General features: G+C 40.4%; 1 protein-coding gene and 1 long non-coding RNA gene across 6 annotated transcripts in view; one reads left to right on the top strand and one right to left on the bottom strand.

Moving 5' to 3' along the window:
• The window catches only part of nsd2 (nuclear receptor binding SET domain protein 2), a 153,874-nt gene that overhangs the window by 9,964 nt on the left and 119,449 nt on the right, over positions 1–24,461 (bottom strand). For all 4 annotated transcript variants that reach the window (XM_060846047.1, XM_060846208.1, XM_060846289.1 and 1 more), the window contains 7 exons: positions 24,004–24,209; positions 15,477–15,589; positions 11,172–11,441; positions 7,552–7,668; positions 3,574–3,715; positions 2,221–2,327; positions 609–810 (listed from right to left, as the gene is read on the bottom strand). In XM_060846047.1, coding sequence (XP_060702030.1) covers positions 609–810; positions 2,221–2,327; positions 3,574–3,715; positions 7,552–7,668; positions 11,172–11,441; positions 15,477–15,589; positions 24,004–24,209 — 1,157 coding nt within the window. The remainder of the gene's footprint in view (positions 1–608; positions 811–2,220; positions 2,328–3,573; positions 3,716–7,551; positions 7,669–11,171; positions 11,442–15,476; positions 15,590–24,003; positions 24,210–24,461) is intronic.
• Positions 1–24,461, top strand: part of LOC132829195 (uncharacterized) — a 70,765-nt gene that overhangs the window by 41,356 nt on the left and 4,948 nt on the right. The window contains exons 2-3 of one of the 2 annotated variants that reach the window (XR_009646223.1): positions 12,524–12,806; positions 24,072–24,271. This is a non-coding gene — a long non-coding RNA (uncharacterized LOC132829195). The remainder of the gene's footprint in view (positions 1–12,523; positions 12,807–24,071; positions 24,272–24,461) is intronic. The other variant, XR_009646233.1, reaches the window with a different exon arrangement.

Below are 24,461 nucleotides of genomic sequence, written 5' to 3'. Positions count from 1 at the left end.
CTTCCACTTGTCCTGCTAAATGGAGTGTCAACAACAACTCAAGAAGCTCAACACCATTTATGACAGAGTCTGTCTGACCTGTGCCCCATGCGCATCTTAAACATTCACTTTCTCCACCACCATAGGTTTAGTGAATATTACCTTCAAAATGTGCTGCATCAATTTGCCATTGCACCTCCCACTCCTGAAATCTTGGTCACTTAACAGAACAATAGCAGCAGGTGCAGGCAAAAACTACATCTGAGTAACATACCATTATGACTTGGAAATACACCTTCATTGTCGCTGGAACAAAATCCTGGAATTCCCTCCCTTGCAGCACTGTGGGTGTAGCTTTATGGGATGGACTATCGTAGATCAAGGCAGCAACTCACCACTACCTTCTGAAGAGCAATTAGGGGCAGGCAATAAAAGCTGAAACAGCGCCCACAATCTGTGAATGAATAAAGAAACTTGGATTCCTCACGTGAATTTTGTGAACTTACTGCTCCCTCACTAAAAGCAAGAAATAAACTTATTTCAAATTAAACAATTTGCTCAGAAGAGAGAAAGAAAACAGATTAGCACGAAGACCTGAAATAAATGAGATTCTCAAAAGTTTCAGTTACCAAATGGAGGTTTTGTAAGACTGAGGCAGGACAGGTGATATGACTTTGAACAAGTTTTTCTATCACAAAGCACAAGTTCTCCACCGTCTCTGCACCGGAAGCATTCATCCTCATGTTCTTTCTTCCCATCACCCTTGGATTTACGTTTCCGTAGTTTCTTTCTCCCCCGTTTTCCTTTGTCATCGGAACCATTGGTTGCATTCTGTAAAATTAAAAATCATGAGATAAGATCTTGGGTCTTATTTTCTCAAAAATCCAATAGCATTTGACTAAGTCACTTTCCTCCAATCGTTACATTGTAACAGTAGCACACCATTTAAAAAAAATGACTTGTACATTCAGAATAATTCAAAGTTGGGGTTACCAGGACTGATGGCTCATGTTATTACTCGTTTTATTGGATTAAATGGACTATGTTCCTAAAAAAGTTTCTATAGTGGCAACTAGAAGTAGACAAATATAATCTTCAAAAACTATGAATGAGGTACACTTAGCATATAAGTAAACACAAAAGAGAAACTGGGCAGTTCTATGACCAAGATGAAGCAGCTACGAAAATACTTCCAAATAGGGATAATGCTTTTTTGTACAAAGTATTCCCAACTAAGGCCTCAAATATTACTAATTGGAAGTATGCTTCATTAATACAAACTGTCAACCCAAGATGAAAAACCGTGCCCAGGCACACTTATCACATCATTATACCATGGTATTTCTGTGGTTAGTACAATATATTGTTGAAGGAAAGGATTTATTCAGAGTATTCCCAGTGTTCCTAAGTGCATTAAGGGAATATTTTGACTGAATATTTGGCACACTGAGAATATTGCATTAAAATGCTGATAGAATAAAATGCTTGCAAAAAAAAACATCAAACTGTACCAAACTTCATGTTTAGCATCAGTATGTTATTGCAATAAGCTCTGAATCTTCAGTTGACATGCAACTGTTCATAGTAACCTGGACATGACAATCCCTGCTAACCCTGAAATAGACAGTACAACATAGGAAAAAGAAACTACCTTGCGATTGATGGATTGTTTGCACATTGTATGGCTGCATTTCTGCGCACGTGATATAGTTAAACAGGATTCAATCTGTTGAATATTAAATGTTGAAACTATGCATGTGTAAATGGCAATTTTATTACATCCGTATGCTATATTTAAGTTGAACTGAAAATTACCATTTGCTGCAATTTTGAAGTCCAACTAAAACACGAGAACATGATCAAATTCGAAATGCAAATTAAAAACAGAGGCTAGTATTGTAATGAACCTGTTTTAGTACCAATAAGGATACAGCTTTTCATGTTCCTGTACAAACTAATTTCTCTCTGCCGGAAGGAATGCATAGAAGCAGCAGCATGTGAAAGGTAAGTAAAATTTGTAATTTGGACAGCTAAGATTAAATATCTAGAAGTACTTTGCAACCAATTAAGTACACATAAAATGTAGTCACTGTTTAAATATGGGGATATGTAGGAACTACTATAACATCACCAGGGCATTATAATTTTCTTGAACTCCCAAATCTTCAGCTTTGGAAGCAACACTTGGATAAGTGACATTATATCACACAATTTATTCCTGGATGCTACAATTAATCATACCTTGGGTCTGACACCAAGAAATCCACTGCAATTTGGTGCTCCACATCTGCAGATGGTCTTCTCATTGCCAAGACAGTCAAGATTGTAATTGAAGGTCAGCTCAGTCCCTAACGTTAAAAAAAGTCTTAAGGATTAGCAACATTATACCGCCAACAATACAAAATCATGTGAAGGAGTTTTTCCCAAGGAAACTCTTAAAATATTACAGATAAAATCAAAGTACTGTGGATTCTGGAAAACTGGAATAAAAATGCCAAGTGCCAGAGAAACTTAGCAGGTCTGGCAGCATCTGTAGTGTGCAACATAATTAATGTTTCAAGTGGCATGACTTTGGAACATCGATGGAATAGTCACATTGGACTCAAAAGTGCATGGGATTGGAGTAGTGCACTGAAAACCGATAAGAACTGGTTGGCAGACACGATACAAAGAGCAGAGAAAAAAAAAAGTCATTTTTTGAGTGGCAGCCAGTGACTAACAGAGTGCTTGGATCTCTGCTATTCACAGTATATATTAATGATTTAGATGAGGAAATGAAAAGACTATATCTCCAAGTCTGCAGTACACAAAGCTGGGTGGGCTCCAAGAAGAATGCAGAGATGTTTCAGTGTGATTCGGACAAGTTGAGTGAGTGGGCAAATTCATGGCAGATGAAACATATGTGGATAAACATTATTTACTTCAGTAACAAAAGCAGAAAGACAAATTAGCGGAATGTGAACAGTTTGGGGAAAGGGGGATGGGCAACAAGACCTTGGGTTCCTCAAAGTCGTTTAAAATAAGCATGCAGGTGCAGGTGGTGGTGAAAATGGCAAATGGTATGCTGGCTTCCATAGTGCCAGGATTCAAGTACTGGAGCAGGGATGTCTTGCTGCACTTGTACAGGGTCTTGGTGAGTCCACACCTGGAGAACTGAGGGGGGTTTTGGTCTACTTCTTTGAAGAGGGACATTCTAGCAATGGAAAGAGCATGTGAAGGTTTAACACTAATTCATTGGATGACAGAACTGACATATGAAATGGTAAGCTTGTGAAATTCTCTGCCACAGGAATCTGTTGAGACAAAATATTGAATCTTTTCAAGGAGGAATAAGACATCATTCTTAGGGCTAAAGGGATTGTAAAAAAAGAAGACAGCAAGCTAATGAAGTTCACCAACAACTCAGGTGAAGCTACCTTGCAAGAGTGTGAAACTCACTAGAAAGGAAGCACATGTGGAACATGTACATGGAAATAGTCCAGTTTGGCCAAATGGCCTGTTTGCACTGTAGGTACATTAAGATTGCATTTACTTGTATGAAATTAAGGTCAAAGTGGTCAATGTTATTTTGAAAATTTCAGCACTTTTCCTTACCTGCTGGAATATCGCAAAGAGAAAACAACCCAACTCGAGTGTCTCCATTCACCGTCCATTTCTGTGTTTCACAATTGGGCTGACAACTGTGGTTCATAAATCGACAATAATTGCCTTTTGGTCCAGCATCAATTATTCTATCCTGAAAGAGATAACATTCAAACAAATAAATATCTGGCAGGATTTGAAAATACTGACAGACATACTTGAAAGTCTGTTTGTTGACACAGGGTTTGGCAACATGACAGGAAAAAAAGGACAGCGTTCAATCGTATGTTCTTACGAACATGAATTTAAGATGTGGGTCTAAAGAAACATTCAGTTGGATAAATAGGCTATACTCCAGCCTAACTTTAAATATTAGCATGGTGCAAACATATACTGAAATATTTTCAAAGGAATGCAATTAATCAGCCAAATAGTCATCTTACTAATCATGAAGGCGTCACATCATGTCACATTTTCAATCATGTTTACATTGGATAGCAAGCTAAATAAATTTATTTAAGGATTATGAATCTGCCTCAACTATGAGCCAAAAGAATGGCAGATTGGTATCTTAACTCCATTTATTAAACTTTGTCTCAGATCCCTGGACATCCTTCCCAAACAAAAATCTATTCTCAGTGCTGAACATTTTCACCCGACCCAGTGCTCCAAGCATTTTTGGGTTAAGACTTTGACATTCCCACTAGGCTATGCGAGAAAGCGCACTTCATGATTTCAGAGTGGCTTGGCTCGACTTACAACCCTGTAACCTTTTTCTGTCATCGCAGGGTCTGCCATCCTGCTCATCACAGGAAACAGCATTTTGAAAACACACTAATTGTATCAGAGGAAGAGTTCCACTTCAAGGCACTATTTTTCACATGAAATATGAAATCAAGGCTCTAACTAATCAAGTGGAAGGAAAAGATCCCATAACAATTTTTTTTGGGAGGGCAGGGGAGTTATTCACAGTATTTTGACGAGTAGTTCTCCCTGAACTAACGGCCCCCCAAAAAAATGAACTGGCTATATTTCTTAGATTACAGCAGTGTCTGCACTTCAAAAATAGTTCATTGGGTGTAAAGCACTTTGGGATGTCTTCAGGTCATGAAATGTGCCATATAAGCTAAAGTCCTTCCCAGATGTCAGTATAAGACACAGGCAAAATTTATACAACCTGCATACCTCAAACTCTAAACTGTATGTTAATCAAGGTCATAGCAGGATCAGCACTTTCATTTTATAATGTGAAGAGTTTCTGGCACATCAGTCTCATTTCTGATGGGACAACACCATTGGAGCAATGTTATTAAATTGGATAATCTGGTCGTGATCACTTCATTGTTTACTCTGTGCAAATTGGCCAGTCTACACCAAAAGAAGTGATTGTGACAACATTTGAAATACACTTCCAATTATCAAGCTTGGAATATGAAAGACATTATACAGAAAGAAGGATTTTTGCATTTTTGTGTGATTTTTAAAAATTGACTTATGGGATATCGGCATCACCGGCTGGCTAGTATTATTGCTTGTCCCTAGCTGTCCTTAAAAAGGTGATAGTGAGCTGCTTTTTTGAACTGCTGCAGTCCCCATGCTTTGGGTAGACCTAAATCTGGTTTGGAGGAGGAGTTGGAATTCCAAGATTTTGACCCAGCCATAGTGAAGGCATGGTGATATTTTGCCAGGTCAGGACAGTGAATAGCTTGGAAGAGAACTTGCAGCTAGTGGTGCTTCCATGTATCTGCTGCTTTTGTCCTTCTATATGGAAGGTGCTGTCTCGGGCTCTTCAGTGAATTTCTAAAATGCATCTTGTAGATAGTACACATTGCTGCTACAAAGCATCAGTCGTGGGTGCTTGTGGACATGGTGCCAATCAAGCAGACTTTGTTCCATATGGTGTCAAGCTTCTTGAGTGTTGTTGGAGCTGCATCCATACAGGTTTGTGGGAGTATTCCATTACACTCCTGACTTGTGTATTATTGATAGTGAACAGGTTTTAGTAGGTGAGTTACCCCTGACAGAATTCCTAGCCTCTGACCTGCTTTTGTATAACTCGTCCAGTTGAGTTCCTGGTGAATAGCAACTCCCAGGACGTTGACAGTGGAGATTCAGTGATGGCATCTGAAGAAGCCATGTCATGATTTCAGTAATAGCTGTGAGCTACAATAACGTATTTAACTCCAAGTGTCACATTTGTGTCAATGTGCTACTGTGATTTGGAAAACAACAGGTTATCCTGATTTTACTGTGATTGTTTTTGGATTTTCTAAGCTGGGTTTTTTCTTGTTCAAATTTCTTTAAATTACTATTTGAAAAATATCTTCCAGTTTTTCTCCAACTCTCACTTGCCCCAAAGTTAATTTAGTTTTGTTTTAAAGACCAACAATGTTTTGAGCTTGTGTACTAGATATTTAAGCATTGTGCCCATGTCTGTTGGAGAATTCATTTGTGTGGCATTTTCGAAGCTGTTCTTTGAGCCACAGTACATATAATTTTGGTGGTAATAGCCTAAACTGTTGTGTTCAAAGAAAGCATTTAGCAATGATGGCTTAAATTAGGGATTAGGTAGAATAAACAATATCCTGTGCAGGTCCTATGCATGAACTTAGATCAGAAGTCACACAACACCAGGTTATAGTCAGACAGGTTTATTTGAAACCGCAAGCTTTCGGAGCCTGACGAAGCAACAACTCTTTGAAAGCTTGTGATTTCAAACAAACCTGCTGGACTACAACCTGGATGATGTGACTTCTGACCTTGTCCACCCCAGTACAACACAAGCACCTCCACAACTTAGAAGGCAGATTGCAAGTACCAAATGAAAAAAATAATTCATGCTTTTAATTCTTGTTCAGTTTTCCGGTTCCCTCTTTCACCATCTGAAATAAAAACGCCTGTCACCAGGTGTACTAGTGGTGTAATTTTTCTTTCATTGGCATTTCTGAGCTGCTAGATGTGCTTGCAGCAAAAATGTGAACCTGCAAACAGATTTCAGCCACAATCTTTTGTTCAGCTATTTATTGATCTTTTAGCTCTTCTGCATAGCTGGTTCTTGAATTATGGTTGTGACTTGTTGTATTGTCCTTTCTGTGTGTTTGGCTGTGTATAAAAATAAATTTGCGATATATTTCAACGAACTATCACTCTTGGACTGAGTCACAGACTACACATCAGAGGTTGTTTGCTGTGTGGAGAATTGAAGCACATTTTATAGCACTGTAGCCAATGTGGTCTGCACACTACTAGCTTTAATATTAATCTTTAATGTGGCAAGAGAAGTTTTCAATATGAAAAAAAGTCTTTAATACACTAAGTCCTTGTCTTACGTTGTCCCATTTCAAGTTACCTGAGTTCAGAGTTGTGCATTAAATGGGACCTGGACATGCACTTGTGGTGCAGTATGCAGTTCCATTTTAAAGTTCTTTCTGCCAGGTCTATCATGGGGGGTCATATGACTCAATTTCAGAGCAGACCTTCCCACTCCCACAGACCCTTCAGCTTGAACTTTACCATCAGGACCCTGCAACTTAAAGTTGCTTTAGCTTTGAATCAGGTCTTGGTGCACATCTCCTGATGTTCAGGAGAGGTCAGCAGCAAGCCAAGAATTAAGGACAGAGAATCAACAGTTGAAGATTTTATTTTGTGCTAAAACAGATCCTCACAAATATAACATTACTAAATTGCCAAGTGATTGAACTTACAGCATGTTTGAATACTTTTCCCCCGATGGGAAAGATCCCAGAGAACCTAACTACAGCTTTAATTTTAGCTATATAGAGAAAATTAAATGAATTTAAACATTTAATTTGAAGTTGCACTTTTCAGAAACACAACTAGACGATGAGGTGGACTTAGTGAATAGCAAATAAAAGGAGTTTTAAATAATGACTGCATTTAAATGAATAACACCCAATTTTTTCTTTCTACTCCCCTTCAAAATGGGAATAAAAGATGCAATGAGTTAAACAGTGCAGGTATTAATTTTACCTTATCAATCGTTAGCATGTAGAAGTTGGCAATGTTGTGTTCCTGGGCAAACCGGATTCTTGCTCGACACTCATCTTCATCAATGACCTCTCCCACATACTCATTAACAAATGTTCCCTGAATTAGACAAAACGTACAAATTAGAACATGGAAATGCCTGCATCAGCAGGTTTGACTGATTTCTTTTTATTCTATTCCTGCTCTCTTCCTATTGCGATGGTTTGGAATCTCAACACAGAAGTTAATCTGATGTTTTATTGCTGCCTGGTACAGCAGTTTGTCAGTCCCAAAGTACTTGACAATTGCATTGTTTTGGTTTCATACTATTTATTCCAACTATCAATTATGAATGTTTAAAATTTTATACAAATAACTTGATTGGACAGTTATAACAAATTGGACAGTTAAACAGCAAAGTGATTATCGTTCAGGTGCATAATGTTTTGGTGCCATGAAAAAAGGAAAACAACACAGGGAGGCAGTGATGCAATAGTTTTGCCACTGTATTATAATCAAAGTTGCCATTAACTCAATTTCATTGGCATGCTGATTGGAATGAGAGAAACCTCTGAACAGCTGTGCAGCCATATACCTTAGAGGGAACGTTTCTAGCTATCCAAAGACCCAAGCCTAATGCTCTGGGAACATGTGACTGAATCCCACCATGTTAGACATGAATCAATGAAAATCTGGCATTAAAATTTACTCTAATGGCAAATGTTGAAGTTAAAAAAAATTTTTTTGGTTCACAAATGTCCTTTCGGGAAGGAAATTAGTCATCCTTATCTGGTTTGGCCCAGGTGACTCCAGACCCACAGCAAGGTGGTTCATTCTTAAGTGCCCTCTGAAATGGCCCTAGTAATTTAGACAATTCAAGCAGGCATCAGCAATAATGTTAGCCCAGCCAGTGATGCCATGAAATAATTTTTAAAAAATGGGAAGTCAATAAATCGATGTCGTTGAATAATACTTGGGAAATTTAATCTGGTCCTGACAGTTCCAATGCTTCTTACTAATTGTGCTATTAAGAGAAAACACTTACTGCAGTTAAAGCTTTCAAATTTGTTGGTTTTTAATACTGGTATTTCCAAATTAGACCATTAATGTGAAAATTAATAAAAGCACAAAGTGCCATGAGGACTGCTTGAAATGGATATCACAGGTGAATGTGTTGATATATTCTCATACAGTTGAGAAATGCAATTTTATGATCTATTTGAATAACATAAAACTTCAAAATAGGCAATTAAACATTCACACTCCACCTGTTCTACTTTGTACCAGCCCTCTTCAGAAGCAGGGATAAATTACTCCAAGTTGGTTTCAATTCTATAGTTTAATCAATGACAGGTTTTGTGAAAGTTATCAAGTCTTGTAAATCTGAATGAACAAAGCTTCCTGTACATTAATTTCAAGTTGATTTGTTCAACCAGGGAAAGAATAGCGCCCTTCAAAGACCAACAAGGCAACCTATGTGTGGAGATGCAGGAGATGGGGGTGATGCTATATGTGTATTTTGCATTAGTGTTTACTGTGGAGAATAAAATGGAAGATATAGAATGTGGGGAAACAGATAGTGGTGGTGCTGGATATCTTGAAATGTAAAAAAGTGGATAAATCCCCAGGACATAATCAGGTGTACCCGCGAGCTCTATGGGAAGCGAGCAAAGTGAATGCTGGGCCCCTTGCTGAGATATTTGTACCATCGATAGTCACACATGAGGTGTCAGAAGACTGGAGGTTGGCTAATGTGGTGCCACTATATCAGAAAGGTGGTAAGGAAAAGCCAGGGAACTACAGACAGGTGAGCCTGACATCAGTGGTGGGCAAGTTGTTGGAGGGAATCCAGAGGGGTAGAATTTACATGCATTTGGAAAGGCAAGGACTGATGAGGGATAGTCAACATGGCTTTGTGCATGGGACATCATGTCTCACAAACTTGATTTGAGTTTTTTGAAGTAGTACCAAAAGAGGATTGATGAGGGCAGAGTGGTAGACGCGATCTATATGGACTTCAGTAAGGCGATCGACAAGGTTCTTCATGAGACATAAGTTAGCGAGGTGAGAGCTCATGGAGAATTAGTCATTTGGATACAGAATTGACTCAAAGATAGAAGATAGAGGGTGGTGGTGGAGGGTTGTTTCTCAGAATGGAGGTGTGTGACCAGTGACCCGTGAAATAATTTAGATGTGAACACAGGGGCAATAGTTAAGTTTGTAGATGACACCAAAATTGGAAACTTAGTGAACAGTGAAGAAGGTTACCTCAGAGTACAATGGGATTTGAGCAGATGGGCTAATGGGCTGAGGAGTGACAGTTGGTGTTTAATTTGGACAAATGAGAGGTGCTGCATTTTGGAAAAGCAAATCGGGGCAGGACTGATACGCTTAAGGGTAAGGTCCGAGGGAGTGTTGCTGAAGAAAGAGACCTTGGAATGCAGGTTCATAGTTCCTTGAATGTAGAGTTGCATGTAGATAGCACAGTGAAGGCAGCATTTGGTATGCTGTCCTTTATTAGTCAGAGCATTGAGGATAGGTGTTGGAATATTATGTTGGGGCTGTACAGGACGTTGGTAGGCCACTTTTGGAATATTGCATGCAATCCTGGTCGCCTTCCTATCAGAAGGATGTTGTGAGACTTGAAAGGTTCAAAAAAGATTTCCAAGGATGTTCCAGGATAGGAGGATTTGAGCTGTAGAGAGAGGCTGAATAGGCTGGGGTTGATTTCCCTGGAGCGTTGATGGCTGAGGGGTGACCTTTTAGAGGTTAATAAAATCATATGGGGCATGAATAACATCTTTTCCCTGGGATGGGGTAGTCCAGACCAAAAGGACATAGGTTTAGGGTGAGGGGAAAGATAGGAAAGGGACCCAAGGGGAAATATTCGTGAGTGTATGAAATGACCTGTCAGAGGAAGTGGAGGAGGCTGGTACCATTACACCATTTAAAAGGCATCTGGATGGATATATAAGTAGAAGGGTTCAGAGGGATATGGGCGAAATGCTGACAAATGTGATTTGATTAGGTTGGGATGTCTGGTCGGCATGGACGAGTTGGACCGAAGGGATTGTTTCCGTGCTGTACATCTCCATGACTCTAATTGACTTTTCAATTTCTTACTGCTCATCCCATCTCACTCTCGGACCATCCATGCATTTCTGAGTACCTACTGGAAACATTTCCACATCTGTTACAGGACAAATCTTTGTTTTTAAAAATGGATCTTTTGTTCAGTGAGAAGGAGCTACTCTTGTCCAAGTATATTCTATCTTTGGCAGCATCGATGTAGGGAAAAAGCTAATGTTTCAGGTCCTTTTCCTAGCTACCGTCAATTCTGGAGAAGGATCATGGAATACAAAACGTTAACTCTAATTTTTCTCCAGATATTGCCAGACTAGCTGAGCCTGTCCAGGAATTTCTGTTTCTGATTTTCAGTATCTGCAGCTCTTTGGTTATTTTGTTTTATATTCTTTGATGTTGTACAATGACACTATCTGCAAACTAATAGATGCTTAGCCTTGATTTGTCCAATACATATACAATCAAACCAGATAGTTGCCTTCAGTTAAATACTTGTAAGGTATGAAATAAATGGGTAAAAACACAACACAGTAACTTACTTTTTTAATGTCAGTCTTTGAAATTAGGCCCCAGCCCTTTCCAGCAGTCTTGACTACCTGTGATTCAGGATACTGACGTTTGGTAAAACATTGGTTTTGGCATCGCACACCAGCAGGACACACAGCTGGATGACATTCATACATTAACATTCTGTTAAGGCACTCCGAATCCAAGCCACAAGGATGATCATCTGTAGGCTTACAGTTGCACCTCGAGATTTCTGAAATATCAGCTGTATAAATCTGTGCTTTTCCATAAGGTTTATTGACCTTTTCAAAAAACATAGAAATTGCTTAAAAACTCCAAATCTAAACAAAATCGGGCAATTAATATGCTAAAATTTATACTTTATTCCGGAGGCTTTTATATAGCTTGTAAATTAACAAAAGTCATTTCTGGAAGTTATGAAGGCACTTTCGTCTGTGTGCCTCGCAAAAGGTATGATTTAAATTTTTTTGAGGCCACAGGATTAAAATTAATAAGCTAAATGATAAAACCAAAGTTGACATGGTGATCTATGTACAGTAACTAGCTTGAAAAGCTGCAATGCTTCACGAATGAGTAATAGTTGGACGTAGAATTGATAAAAATTAAATTCAAATGCATTTCATATTGTGGGTTAAACAGTGTTAGAAATGGAACATTGCAAGTTGTACGAACAAAGTATCAATATTAAAATGTCACAAATTGAACTGCTTCCTAATCAACATTTCCTGATGACTTGACAGAACATACAGGCAGTCCCTGGCTTGTGAACAAATATTGTTCTTGAGTTCGTTCGCAAGTCAATCTGTACACAAGTTGCAACATAATGCAGGATAATATAAAGTAGCCATTCATAAGTACAGGAAATGATTGTATGTTGGATCTTCTAAATTACACCCCAAATGGGTGTGTATTGTTAAAAACAAGCATTTGAAGGTTCAACAATTGTAAATTAGGGTATCCCTGTGTATATAGAGATTAGCAGCAAATGAGGAGGGGATAATAGAACAGAGAAATATGCAAAATAGGAAAAGGAGTAGGCCATTTAATGTCACCATGGCTGATCATTCAACTCAGTGCTCTTTTTAGTTTCTCTCTGATCCTGTTAGCCCGGAGAACTAGATTTGAAATAGTCACAAAGCACGAAAACAGACCCTTTGGTACAACTAGTCCATGCCGACCACGTTCCCAAACTAAACTAGTCCCAACTGCTTGTGCATGGCCCATATCCTTCCAAACCCTTCCTAATAATGAACTTTTGTCTTTTAAGCGTTGTAACTGTAACTGCATCCATTACTTTCTCTGGCAGCTCTGACACATAAACCACCATCTGCGTAAAAACATTGTCCCTTATGTCCTTTTACAGGAGGCCCTCAATTATCTGAATGGGATGGACTGGCATTATTTCGTTCGGATAATCGATTATTCGGTTAATCGATTAAATGCCTGTCCTCTGGGGCTCGGAGTTTTTGAAGTCTGCTCCCCATTCAGGAGACTGCAGCAGCACACCGGGCGAGACACCGCTCCACCCCACTATCCCTAACCCCTCAAACACTGCCCCATCACCTCCCCCCAACTCCGTACACACCTGCCCCCTCCTCAGGGCAGCCGGACTGTACACCGACAAGACTGCGCTGCACCTTTGTGGGGTAAGTCTCCAAATAACGCGCGCGCGCGCACACACACAGTCACGGTCACAACCTTTTTACTGCAACGTTTTCACAATTTCCACCTTTGTCCTGTACAGGACAATGTTGGAGAGATTATGTGGGAAGGGTTTAGGGTACACCCCTGTGTAGAATTCCAGGGAAAGTGTTGGGGGGGAATGATAGAGGGAGAGAAGACAGTGAGTCATTTGGAGATGGTGCCTGTTTAGTTCACTGTAAATAAAAGATGTGATCAGTGTCGGAAACATGTCTTTGATGCGACATTTCTATCGGGACCTCGAGATCTCCTTCAGATAATCTGATTTTCGGATAATTGGTATTGGGTAATTGAGGTTCCTTTGTAAATCTCTCTTTCAAACTTTTTGAGTGAAGAAAACTTTCCTCATTTCAGTTCCATGTGACTCTGAAACTATAACAATTCTTCTACTTTCCAGCTGTGGAGACATAAGCTCTCAGCATCTACTAGTGTTCTACTCTGAGAATCCCTGTGCTTGTTGACAAAAACCTCTGCCAGGTAAACCTTTGTGAATCTTTTCTTACCTTTGCCAGTGCCTCTATATCTTTTTATGACAATAAAGCCTGGAATACTGTGTGAAATTCATAAAATGTAGTCTTCCCACAATTTAGTACTGGTTTAACTTAACTTAGCTGCCTGTTAAGGAAACCCAAGAGAAGCTCTACAGTGTAGAAGGAGGCCATTCAGCCAACTGAGTCCATACCGACTCTTTTGACGTTAAAGTGAAAATAAAGTTTGTCCAATATCTCCTCGCAGCTAATATCGTCCAAACCAGGCAATGTCCTGGTAAATAGTTTCTGCACCCTCTCCAATGCCTCCACATCCTTCTGATAGTATGGCAACCAGAACTGTACACAATATTCTAAACGTGGCCTAATTAAAGTTCTAAACAATTGTAACATGACTTGACAATTTTCATACGCTATGCTCTGACTCAAGATAAACATGCTGAATGCATCCTTGACAATCTTCTCCACATCTTTACAACTTTCAGGAACAGTGTGCCTAGATGCCTCTGTATGTTGATGCTACCAAAGATACTGTTATGTACTGTACAGTTTCCAAAAGGCATCTTTTGCATTTCTCCCAATTCAACTTCATCTGCCATTCTCTGCAGAAGTCTCCAGCCTATCGATACCCTGCTGTATCCTCTGCCAATCCTCCTCACTATCCACAGCTTCCCCAATCTATGTGTTGTTTGCAAACTATGAATTAGGCCCCCTACATTCACCTCCAAATTATTTTTAGATATGTTACAAACAACAGCACTGGATCCCTGTGGAACACCACTGGTCACAGATCTCCAGTCAGAAAACACTCTTCCAAATGCTACTCTGTCTTCTCAGCCTAAGCCAGTTCTGTACCCATCATAGTGCTCATCATGTGACTTTTACCTTCTGCATCTGCCTGCCATGAGAAACATTGCCAATAACCACATTAACATTGATGAAGACAACAGCCATCACCCTGTTGTCAATCATCATTGTCACTTCTTCAAAAAAAAACTCCATCAGGTTTGTAAGATACGACCTTCCTCACACAATACCATACTGCCTATTACCAATCCGTCCATATTTTGACAAATGCGAGGAAATTATATCCCTAAGAATCTTCTCCAGTAATTTGCCTACCGCTTACATAAGAATCACTGGTCTGTAATTTCCTGGATTATTTCTGTTGCACTTCTTAAAGAAACAAATTTTGTTATTGGTCCTCAGGACCTCTCCTGTGACTAAAGAGAACAAACAGATTTCGTACAAGGCCCCAGGAATTTCCTCACCTGCCCCCCTCAGCATTCTAGAATAGATCCAATCAGGTTGTGGAGCCTTGACTACTTTAATGCTGTTTAAAACCACTAATACTATCTCCTTTTTTTATATCCATGTACTTTAAAGTATCAAAGACTCCTCCATAGACTGAGTATGCACAGATGGGTTCCTGATTTAGAATACGACCCAAGAACCACATGAATGAATATTCTCAATTTCACTGTTTCCTCTGACTTCAAAAGAAATGTCTAGATCTCTTTCAATGCTTAAACTATTGAATGATTCTCTGCATCACTAACAAATCCTGGCCCTATCACCATCAACTGCTCTTTAGCTCTACAGTTCAAAACTGGCCAATACTTGTAAAATTGCAGCCATATCTGAAGAAGCATTTTCAGCACTTCTAGTGCAATCTTGGGAAGATAACGCTGATCAGAAAGAAGGTGCCCATTGCCTCCTAGGTGCCTAAAACCTCCAACAAGTGTCCAAGTGTCAAATTTTTACGTCTTGTTAAAATTATTAGTACTTATTAAACTTTCCTCTCTCACTTTTTCCATATATTCACAATCAGTCCATATATCTCCCATGTTGCTGACTACCAAAACGATGTAGACTCACAAAGATCTTAAAACTTTGGACTTCTCTGCTTCCTGAGACTTTCCTTCTCTTTACAATTCTCTAACACTTTCTGATTGATCTCTTCTCATTTTCCCAAACAATGGAGTGTTTGGCGTTATTGCTTGCCCTTTAAATGACTGAAATATGTTTGTGTTGATAAACTCATTACGTGGAATTATACCAGAATACAAACATTCTAGAAGAAGGCAGAGAGCAAAAATACTGAAACAGGTTCTTGCTCACACCTACCTTGATGTGTTTATATGGCGGAGGCTTTCTCCCATTACGCTCATTTTCCTGAGCTTCTCTAGTCTCCCGCTGAGCCTTAAGATCCTGAAAGCGTTCTGCTGCCTCGTCTAAAGCTGAAATGATAACCATAAACAGAGAAACATTTTTTTAATGCTGTTGAATTCTCAGAAGATGCAATTGAAAAATGAAAATCTGCTTTGGACAAATAATACATTTTTATTAAAATTGCAAATTGATAATTGTTAGTTTAGGTGCCCCTTTTCATTTGCAATCCTGGATTGTGAAAAATCGCATGACTCTTTCAAACTGATTCGAATCACTGGGCTCACCAGGTGCATTTAACTTTAAATAAGCAGTATATAAAGTCTTTTTCATAGCTGCTCGTAAACTAAGCTGTCGTGAAAACCGCTTGGGAGTATTGCACTGGCTTTTAGAACCCAGAATATTTCTACTAATCAGTAAACAGAGCTTTTGCCTATCTTTTCATGATAGCTTTTAGTGAAGACAGATATTAGTGCTGGTGGTCAAACAATCCCATGGTGAATTAACATGAAAAAGTAATCACTGACACATAATGTAAAGATTGTGAAAGAAGTCAGAGTTTCTTCGAAGGAAGAGGTTACAGCATCCCACCCTTTACATTAACCCTAGAATGAAGATTGATGGTATCTAACCAGACGACTTCTAACACCTTCTATTTTTAATCCAGTCTCTACTGTGTCGGTTTCTATATTTCACAAAAAAACCCTCTTTGACAAATGCTCTAACAAAATGCAGATATTTCAATCATCAAAGATATTTGTTTGGATTATCACAGCAATAATCCAGAACCAATAAGAACAAGGCTGAAAATGTGTTGCTGGAAAAGCGCAGGTTAGGCAGCATCCAAGGAACAAGAAATTTGACGTTTCGGGCATAAGCCCTTCATCAGGAATAAGGAAAGTGTGTCCGACAGGCGAAGATAAAAGGTAGGGAGGGGGGACTTGGGGGAGGGGCGATGGAGATGTGATAGATGGAAGGAGGTCAAGGTGAGGGTGATAGGCCGGAGTGGGGTGGGGGCGGAGAGGTCAGGAAGAAGAATGCAGGTTAGGAGGGCGGTGCTGAGTTCGATAAACCGACTGACTCCCACAGCTACCTAGACTACACCTCCTCCCACCCTGCCCCCTGTAAAAACGCCATCCCATATTCCCAATTCCTTTGTCTCCGCCGCATCTGCTCCCAGGAGGACCAGTTCCAATACTGTACAGCCCAGATGGTCTCCTTCTTCAAGGATTGCAGCTTCCCCCAAGACGTGATCGACGATGCCCGCCACCGCATCTCCTCCACTTCCCGCTCCTCCGCCCTTGAGCCCCACCCCTCCAACTGCCACCAGGACAGAACCCCACTGGTTCTCACCTACCACACCACCAACCTCGTATACATTGTGTCATCCGCCGTCATTTCCGCCACCTCCAAACGGACCCCACCACCAAAGATATATTTCCCTCCCCTCCCCATCAGCGTTCCGAAAAGACTACTCCCTCCGTGACTCCCTCGTCAGGTCCACACCCCCCACCAACCCAACCTTCACTCCCGGCACCTTCCCCTGCAACCGCAAGAAATGCAAAACTTGCGCCCACACCTCCTCCCTTACTTCTCTCCAAGGCCCCAAGGGATCCTTCCATATCCGCCACAAATTCACCTGCACCTCCACACACATCATCTATTGCATCCGCTGCACCCGATGTGGCCTCCTCTATATTGGGGAGACAGGCCGCCTACTTGCAGAACGCTTCAGGGAACACCTCTGGGACACCCAGACCAACCAACCCAACCACCTCGTGGCTCAACACTTCAACTCCCCCTCCCACTCCACCAAGGACATGCAGGTCCTTGGACTCCTCCATCGCCAGAACATAACAACACGACGGTTGGAGGAAGAGCGCCTCATCTTCCGCCTGGGAACCCTCCAACCACAAGGAATGAACTCAGATTTCTCCAGTTTCCTCATTTCCCCTCCCCCCACCTTGTCTCAGTTGATTCCCTCGAACTCCGCACTGCCCTCCTAACCTGCAATCTTCTTCCTGACCTCTCCGCCCCCCACCCCACTCCGGCCTATCACCCTCACCTTGACCTCCTTCCACCTATCACATCTCCATCGCCCCCTCCCGCAAGTCCCTCCTCCCTACCTTTTGTTTAGCCTGCTGGACATACTTTCCTCATTCCTGATGAAGGGCTTATGCCCGAAACATCGAATTTCCTGTTCCTTGGATGCTGCCTGACCTGCTGCGCTTTTCCAGCAACACATTTTCAGCTCTGATCTCCAGCATCTGCAGACCTCACTTTCTCCAATAAGAACAAGCACAACTGAGCAAATTCTCCAGGATAAGATTTCCCAACTTAAATCACCACAGTTATTTGTGTAATGAAAGGAACCCTGCTTTAATGCAGTATTAATCAAGCTTTTTCAATAAAGTTCAATATCTTTGGTTTGAAGGGACCTTATGACATCTCAATGGGCTGACGCACTGGAAATTAATCCCGGTTATTCCTGGAATCGTCTCACAAGTTGAAGACTTTATCGGAGTAGCCAAAAGTTGCCCAATTTAACTGCTTAGGCCCAGATGAACAAAAAGCTTGGACCAGTCTGGAAATGTACTGGAATTAATTCATAGAGTCATAGAGATGTACAGCATGGAAACAGACCCTTCGATCCAACCCATCCATGCCAACCAGATATCCCAAACCAGTCTAGTCCCACCGGCCAATATCCCTTCAAACCCTTCCTATTCATATACACATCCAAATTCCTCTTAAAATGTTGCAATTGTACCAGCCTCTACCACATCCTCTGGCAGCTCATTCCATATACGTACCATCCTCTGCGTGAAATATTTGCCCCTTAGGTCCCTTTTATATCTTTCCCCTTCACCCTAAAACTATGCCCTCCAGTTCTGGACTCCCCGACCCCAGGGAAAAGACTTTGTCCATTTATCCTATCCATGTCCCTCATAATTTTGTAAACCTCTATAAGGTCACCCCTCAGCCTCCGATGCTCCAGGGAAAACAGACCCAGCCTGTTCAGCCTCTCCTTGTAGTTAAGATACTCCAACCCTGGCAACATCCTTGTAAATCTTTTCTGAACCCTTTCAAGTTTCACAACATCTTTCTGATAGAAAGGAGACCAGAATTGCACGCAATATTCCAACAATGGCCTAACCAATGTCCTGTACAGCCGCAGCATGACCTCCCAACTCCTGTACACAATACTCTGACCATAAAGGAAAGCATACCAAACGCCTTCTTCACTATCCTATCTGCCTGTGTCTCCACTTTCAAGGAGCTATGAACCTGCACCCCAAGGTCTCTTTGTTCAGCAACACTCCCTAGGACCTTACCATTAAGTGTATAAGTCGTGCTAAGATTTGCTTTCCCAAGATGCAGCACCTCGCATTTATCTGAATGAAACTCCATCTGCCACTTCTCAGCCCATTGGCTCATCTAGTCCAGATCCTGTTGTAATCTGAGGTAACCCTCTTTGCTGTCCACTACACCTCCAATTTTGGTGTCATCTGCAAACTTGCTAACTGTACCTCTTAAACTTGCATCCAAATCATTTATGTAAATGACGATAAGTAGAGGGCCCAGCACCGATCCTTGTGGCACTCCACTAGTCACAGGCCTCCAGTCTAAAAAAAAAACCCTCCACCACCACCCTCTGTCTTCTACCTTTGAGCCAGTTCTGTAGCCACATGGCTAGTTCTCCCTGTATTCCATGAGATCTAACCTTGCTAATCAGTCTCCCATGGTGAACCTTGTCGAACGCCTTACTGAAGTTCATATAGATCACATCTACTGCTCTGCCCTCATCAATCTTCTTTGTTACTTCTTCGAAAAACTCAATCAAGTTTGTGAGACACGATTTCCCATGCACAACGCCATGTTGACTATCCCAAATCAGTCCTTGCCTTTCCAAATACATCCTGTCCCTCAGGATTCCCTCCAACAACTTGCCCACCACTGAGGTCAGGCTCATCGGTCTATAGTTCCCTGGCTTGTCTTTACCACCCTTCTTAAACAGTGGCACCACGTTTGCCAACCTCCAGTCTTCCGGCACCTCACCTGTGACTATCGATGATACAAATATCACAGCAAGAGGTCCAGCAATCACTTCTCTAGCTTCCCACAGAGTTCTCGGGTACACCTGATCAGGTCCTGGGGATTTATCCACTTTTAACCGTTTCAAGACATCAAGACATCTGTAATCTGGACATTTTGCAAGATGTCACCATCTATTTCCCTACAGTTTATATCTTTCATATCCTTTTCCACAGTAAATACTGACGCAATATATTCATTTAGTATCTCCCCCATTTTCTGTGGCTCCACACAAAGGCCACCTTGCTGATCTTTGAGGGGCCCTATTCTCTCCCTAGTTATCCTTTGTCTTTAATATATTTGTAAAAATCCTTTGGATTCTCCTTAATTCTATTTGCCAAAGTTATCTCATGTCCCCATTTTGCCCTCCTGATTTCCCTCTTAAGTATACTCCTACTTCCTTTACACTCTTCTAAGGATTCACTCGATCTATCCTGTCTGTACCTTACATATGCTTCCTTCTTTTTCTTAACCAAACCCTCAATTTCTTTAGTCATCCAGCATTCCCTATACCTACCAGTCTTCCCTTTCACCCTGACAGGAATACACTTTCTCTGGACTCTCATTATTTCATTTCTGCAGGCTTCCCATTTTCCAGCCATTCCTTTACATGCGAACATCTGCCTCCAATCAGCTTTCAAAAGTTCTTGCCTAATACCATCAAAATTGGCCTTTCTTCAAATTAGAACTTCAACTTTTAGATCTGGTCTATCCTTTTCCATCACTATTTTAAAATGAATAGAATTATGGTCGCTGGCCCCAAAGTGCTCCCCCACTGACACCTCAATCACCTGTCCTGCTTTCTTTCCCAAGTGTAGGTCAGTTTTGCACCTTCTCTAGTAGGTACATCCACATACTGAATCAGAAAATTGTCTTGCACACATTTACCAAATTCCTCTCCATCTAAACCTTCAACACTATGGCAGTCCCAGTCTAAGTTTGGAAAGTTAAAATCCCCTACCATAACTACCCTATTATTCTTACAGGTAGCTGAGATCTCCTTACAAGTTTGTTTCTCAACTTCCCTCTGACTATTGGGGGGGGGGGGGTCTATAATACAATCCCAATAAAGGTGATCATCCCCTTCTTATTTCTCAGTTCCACCCAAATAAGTTCCCTGGATGTATTTCCGGGAATATCCTCCCTCAGCACAGCTGTAATGCTATCCCTTATCAAAATTATTAAGGAAGTAATACCAGCACATCTGAAAAATCATAAACTAATCAGCAGAGTCAGCATAATTTCATAACAGGGAGACTGCGCCTGTCTGACTTGAGTTTTTTGAGGAAACGTCCACCACAGTGGATAGAGGGGAACCAGTAGATGTACTGTATTTGGGCATCCAGAAGGCGTTCAATAAGGCACCTCACAAAAGGATAAGTCATAAGGGAAGAGTCTACTGTGATTGGAGGGAGTATATTGGCATAATTTGGCTAATAGGCAGCAAACAGGAGCGGGGATGAGGGGTTGCACAGGGATCAGTGCTAGACCATATACATTAATGACTTGAAGGAAAGAAATGAACATGTCAAATTTACAAATGATACAAAAATAAGTAGAAAGGCAGGCTGTGAGAGGGATACAAACAGTTTTACAGAGGCATATTTTGACAGTTCAAGCAAGTGGCACAATGGTTGGCAAATGGAGTAAAATGTGAGAAAATGTGAACTTGTTAATTTTGGAAGGGAGACCAGAAGAAATTTTGACCCATCTCTATGCTTTATCCTGAGATGTTATCCCCTGGATTTAGATTCATCAGTCAGGGGAAACATCTTATTGACATCAAATTGGTTCTGTAAGAATCTTCTAAGCTTTATCAAGGTCGACTCATTCTTCAAAACTCTGGATAATACAGAACCAATCTCCTCAACCTCTCTGTTAAACAAACCAGCCTCCCGGGGATCAATCTGGTCAATCTCAATTTTATTCCTTCTCTAACAAGAATATCCCTCAGTAAAATTGTTTGCAATATTTCAACTGAGGTCTCAGCAAGGCTCTATATATTTGCAGCAAGGCATTTGTACCCTTTTACACAAATTTGCTTGCAACAAAGGCTCATATCATTTACCTTCGTAACTGCTGGCTGTACCAGTATGCTGTTTTTTAGTGACCAAAGAGAAAGGGCAACCAGGACTCTTTGGGCGCCTGAACTTCCCAACCTCTTGGTTGAAGAAAGTTTCAACCTTCTCTCTTTTCTACATAAGTGAATAACTTCACGCTTACTCACTTTTCCATCTTCATATACTGGCTGGTTCACCATAAGACTGTTCGGTATAGGAGCAAAATTAGGCTATTCAGTCCACTAACTCTGCTCTCCCATTCAATCATGGCGGATACGTTTCCCAACTCCATTCTCCTGCTTTCTCCTTGATTCACTTACTAATCAAGAACCTATGAAGGGCTTTTGTCCAAAACGTTGATTTCGCTGCACTTTGGATGCTGCCTGAACTGCTGTGCTCTTCCAGCACCACTAATCCAGAATCTGGTTTCCAGCATCTGCAGTCATTGTTTTTACCCCAATCAAGAACCTCTCTCTGTCTTAAATACATTCACCGACATGGCCTCCACAGACTTCTGTGGCAATGTGTTCTACAAATTCACTACCCTGTAGCTGAAGAAATTCCTCCTCATTTCAGTTCTAAAGGATTGTTTCTTTGCTTTGAGACTGCGCAGTTGGGTCCTACTTTCTCCTACTAGTGGAAACATCTTCTCCGCATCCATTCTATTTAAGTCTTCAAAATCTCATGCATTTTTCTTGTAATCTGCATTCCTGTGCAATTTAGGTTCATCAATAAATTTGGAAATATGCCGTTCCCATATATAGTCTCCAAATCCAAACCATTTATACAGATTCGGAGTAGATGTGAACACGGATTCTTGCAATATACAATGGAGGAGAAGCAAAGACCTTGTTGCATTTTAACCAGACTAGAAATTCAGATGCCCAGGTAATATTCTGGGTACCTGGGTTCAGATCACACCATGCCAGATAGTGGAATTTCATAATATTTCATAGATCCCTACAGTGTGGAAACAGGCCCTTAGGCCCACAAGCCCACATCAACCCTCTGAGGAGTAATCCATCCAGAATTTGAAATGCATAAAAATTTGGATTTTAAATTAAGTTTAATAATAACCATGAAAATCAGCGTCAGTTGTTACAAAGACCCATCTGGTTCACCTCTGATGTCCTTGACTATCCTTATCTGGTCTGACCTATATGTAAATCTAGACCCATAGCAAGGTGGTTAACTCTCAAATGCCTACTGACATGGCTCGAAAGGAAAAAGGGAATAAACCACATGGACCACCAGGCATCAACTCAGATATAGGAAAGGATTCTAACTTACCCCAGTTCTCAAGTCTGCCTCTTCCTCATATCTAAACAATGGGGTTACACCTGATACTTAATAATCTGCAGAATTCACACAAAAGAGGTGACTTTCCATAATCTATAGAATTCTGAATTTTGAACGATAACCATCAATGTATTCACTATCTCTCTTATATACTCAACATTCTGGTTAACTCATCTGGTTGAGAGAATTTATTAAACTTCAATCTGGTTAACGTTTCAAGTATAACCTCTTTACTAATGTTGATTTATTTTAGTTCTTCAATTTCACAAGTCCCTTGGTTGCCTAGTGTTTTGCAGACTTTTTTTTCCTGTATCTTCTTTTGTGAAGATAGTTGACAAGTAACTGATTAGTTTCTCTGCCATTTCCTTTTCTCCACGACAGTTCTCATCTGATAATAGGCACATATCAGTCCCAGTTTGTTTTGCCACATGCCTAAAGAAGTTTTTATAGTCCACTTTGATGTTTCTTGCTTGTTTATATTTATTATTTCTCTTCTCTCAAGTTATTGATCCTATTTTAGAGGTTTCTAAAAATTGCTCCCAATACTCAGGTGGAACATCTTCTGGCAACCTCAAAGCCCCTTCCTTTGATCTAATGCAATATTTAACTTCTTTTGATAACCATGGTTGATTTATTTTCCCTTTAGGATTTTGAATCTCAGAAGAAAATACATTAGCTGGATAATTTTTTTTTCCATTATTAGTCACTGCCTGTCCACCAAAAAGTCTTTTTGTGTACTTTCTTAATCCACCAGTGTCAACTTGCCCCTCATAATTCAGTAATTTCTTTCCTTTAGTTTTAAAACCCTAGTTTCACAAATGAACTACACTGTGATCAAACTTTTTGTGAGATTCTATCACTAGTTCCCAAAGGGTTTTTTTTCAAAAACAGCCTTTTCTCATGACATAACATTAAATCAAAAACAGCCAAAATTCCTAGTTGCCTGCTCAAAATACTGCTCCAGAAATCCATCTCATAAACTCTAGGAATTCAAATGCCACAATACAAACATCTCATTTTTACAGTAGTACCTTTTCTAAAAGCTTTGCTGAGGCTTTTAATTTTGTTGTCCTTGCTTCCCTTATCACCTTCCATATAGGGAAACACTCGCGCCTGATGGGTCCAAAAGTAGTCATTTGATCCAAAGAAATGAACCGGAAATTCGCCAATCTCATGCTTCATATTTTGAATATTTGTCGGAATGTTTCTTGGGTGACAAATCTCTGCTGGCCACCACCTGTGTTTGAACAAAAATAAAATGAGGTTATAGCAACAAGTAATTTCAGTGTCATGAAAAATGTAAGTAATCTGAAAATCAATCCTTAACTACATTGTTGTTAAGACAAACAAAACAAAAATGCACGTTAACACACACAGCAAGAAAATAAACTGGGAAAGGGCACTAATTAAAACAGAAAATCATTATAAAGTAGTAACTGAAATTAAATATACAACGATCAGCTGGAAATATTCAGCAGATTTAGTCAGA

The sequence above is a fragment of the Hemiscyllium ocellatum genome, chromosome 1 (genome assembly GCF_020745735.1).
Source record: "Hemiscyllium ocellatum isolate sHemOce1 chromosome 1, sHemOce1.pat.X.cur, whole genome shotgun sequence".
Classification (NCBI taxonomy): domain Eukaryota; kingdom Metazoa; phylum Chordata; class Chondrichthyes; order Orectolobiformes; family Hemiscylliidae; genus Hemiscyllium; species Hemiscyllium ocellatum.
The sequence above is the reverse complement of the archived record's forward strand: the minus strand, read 5'-3'. Positions and strand labels throughout refer to the sequence as shown.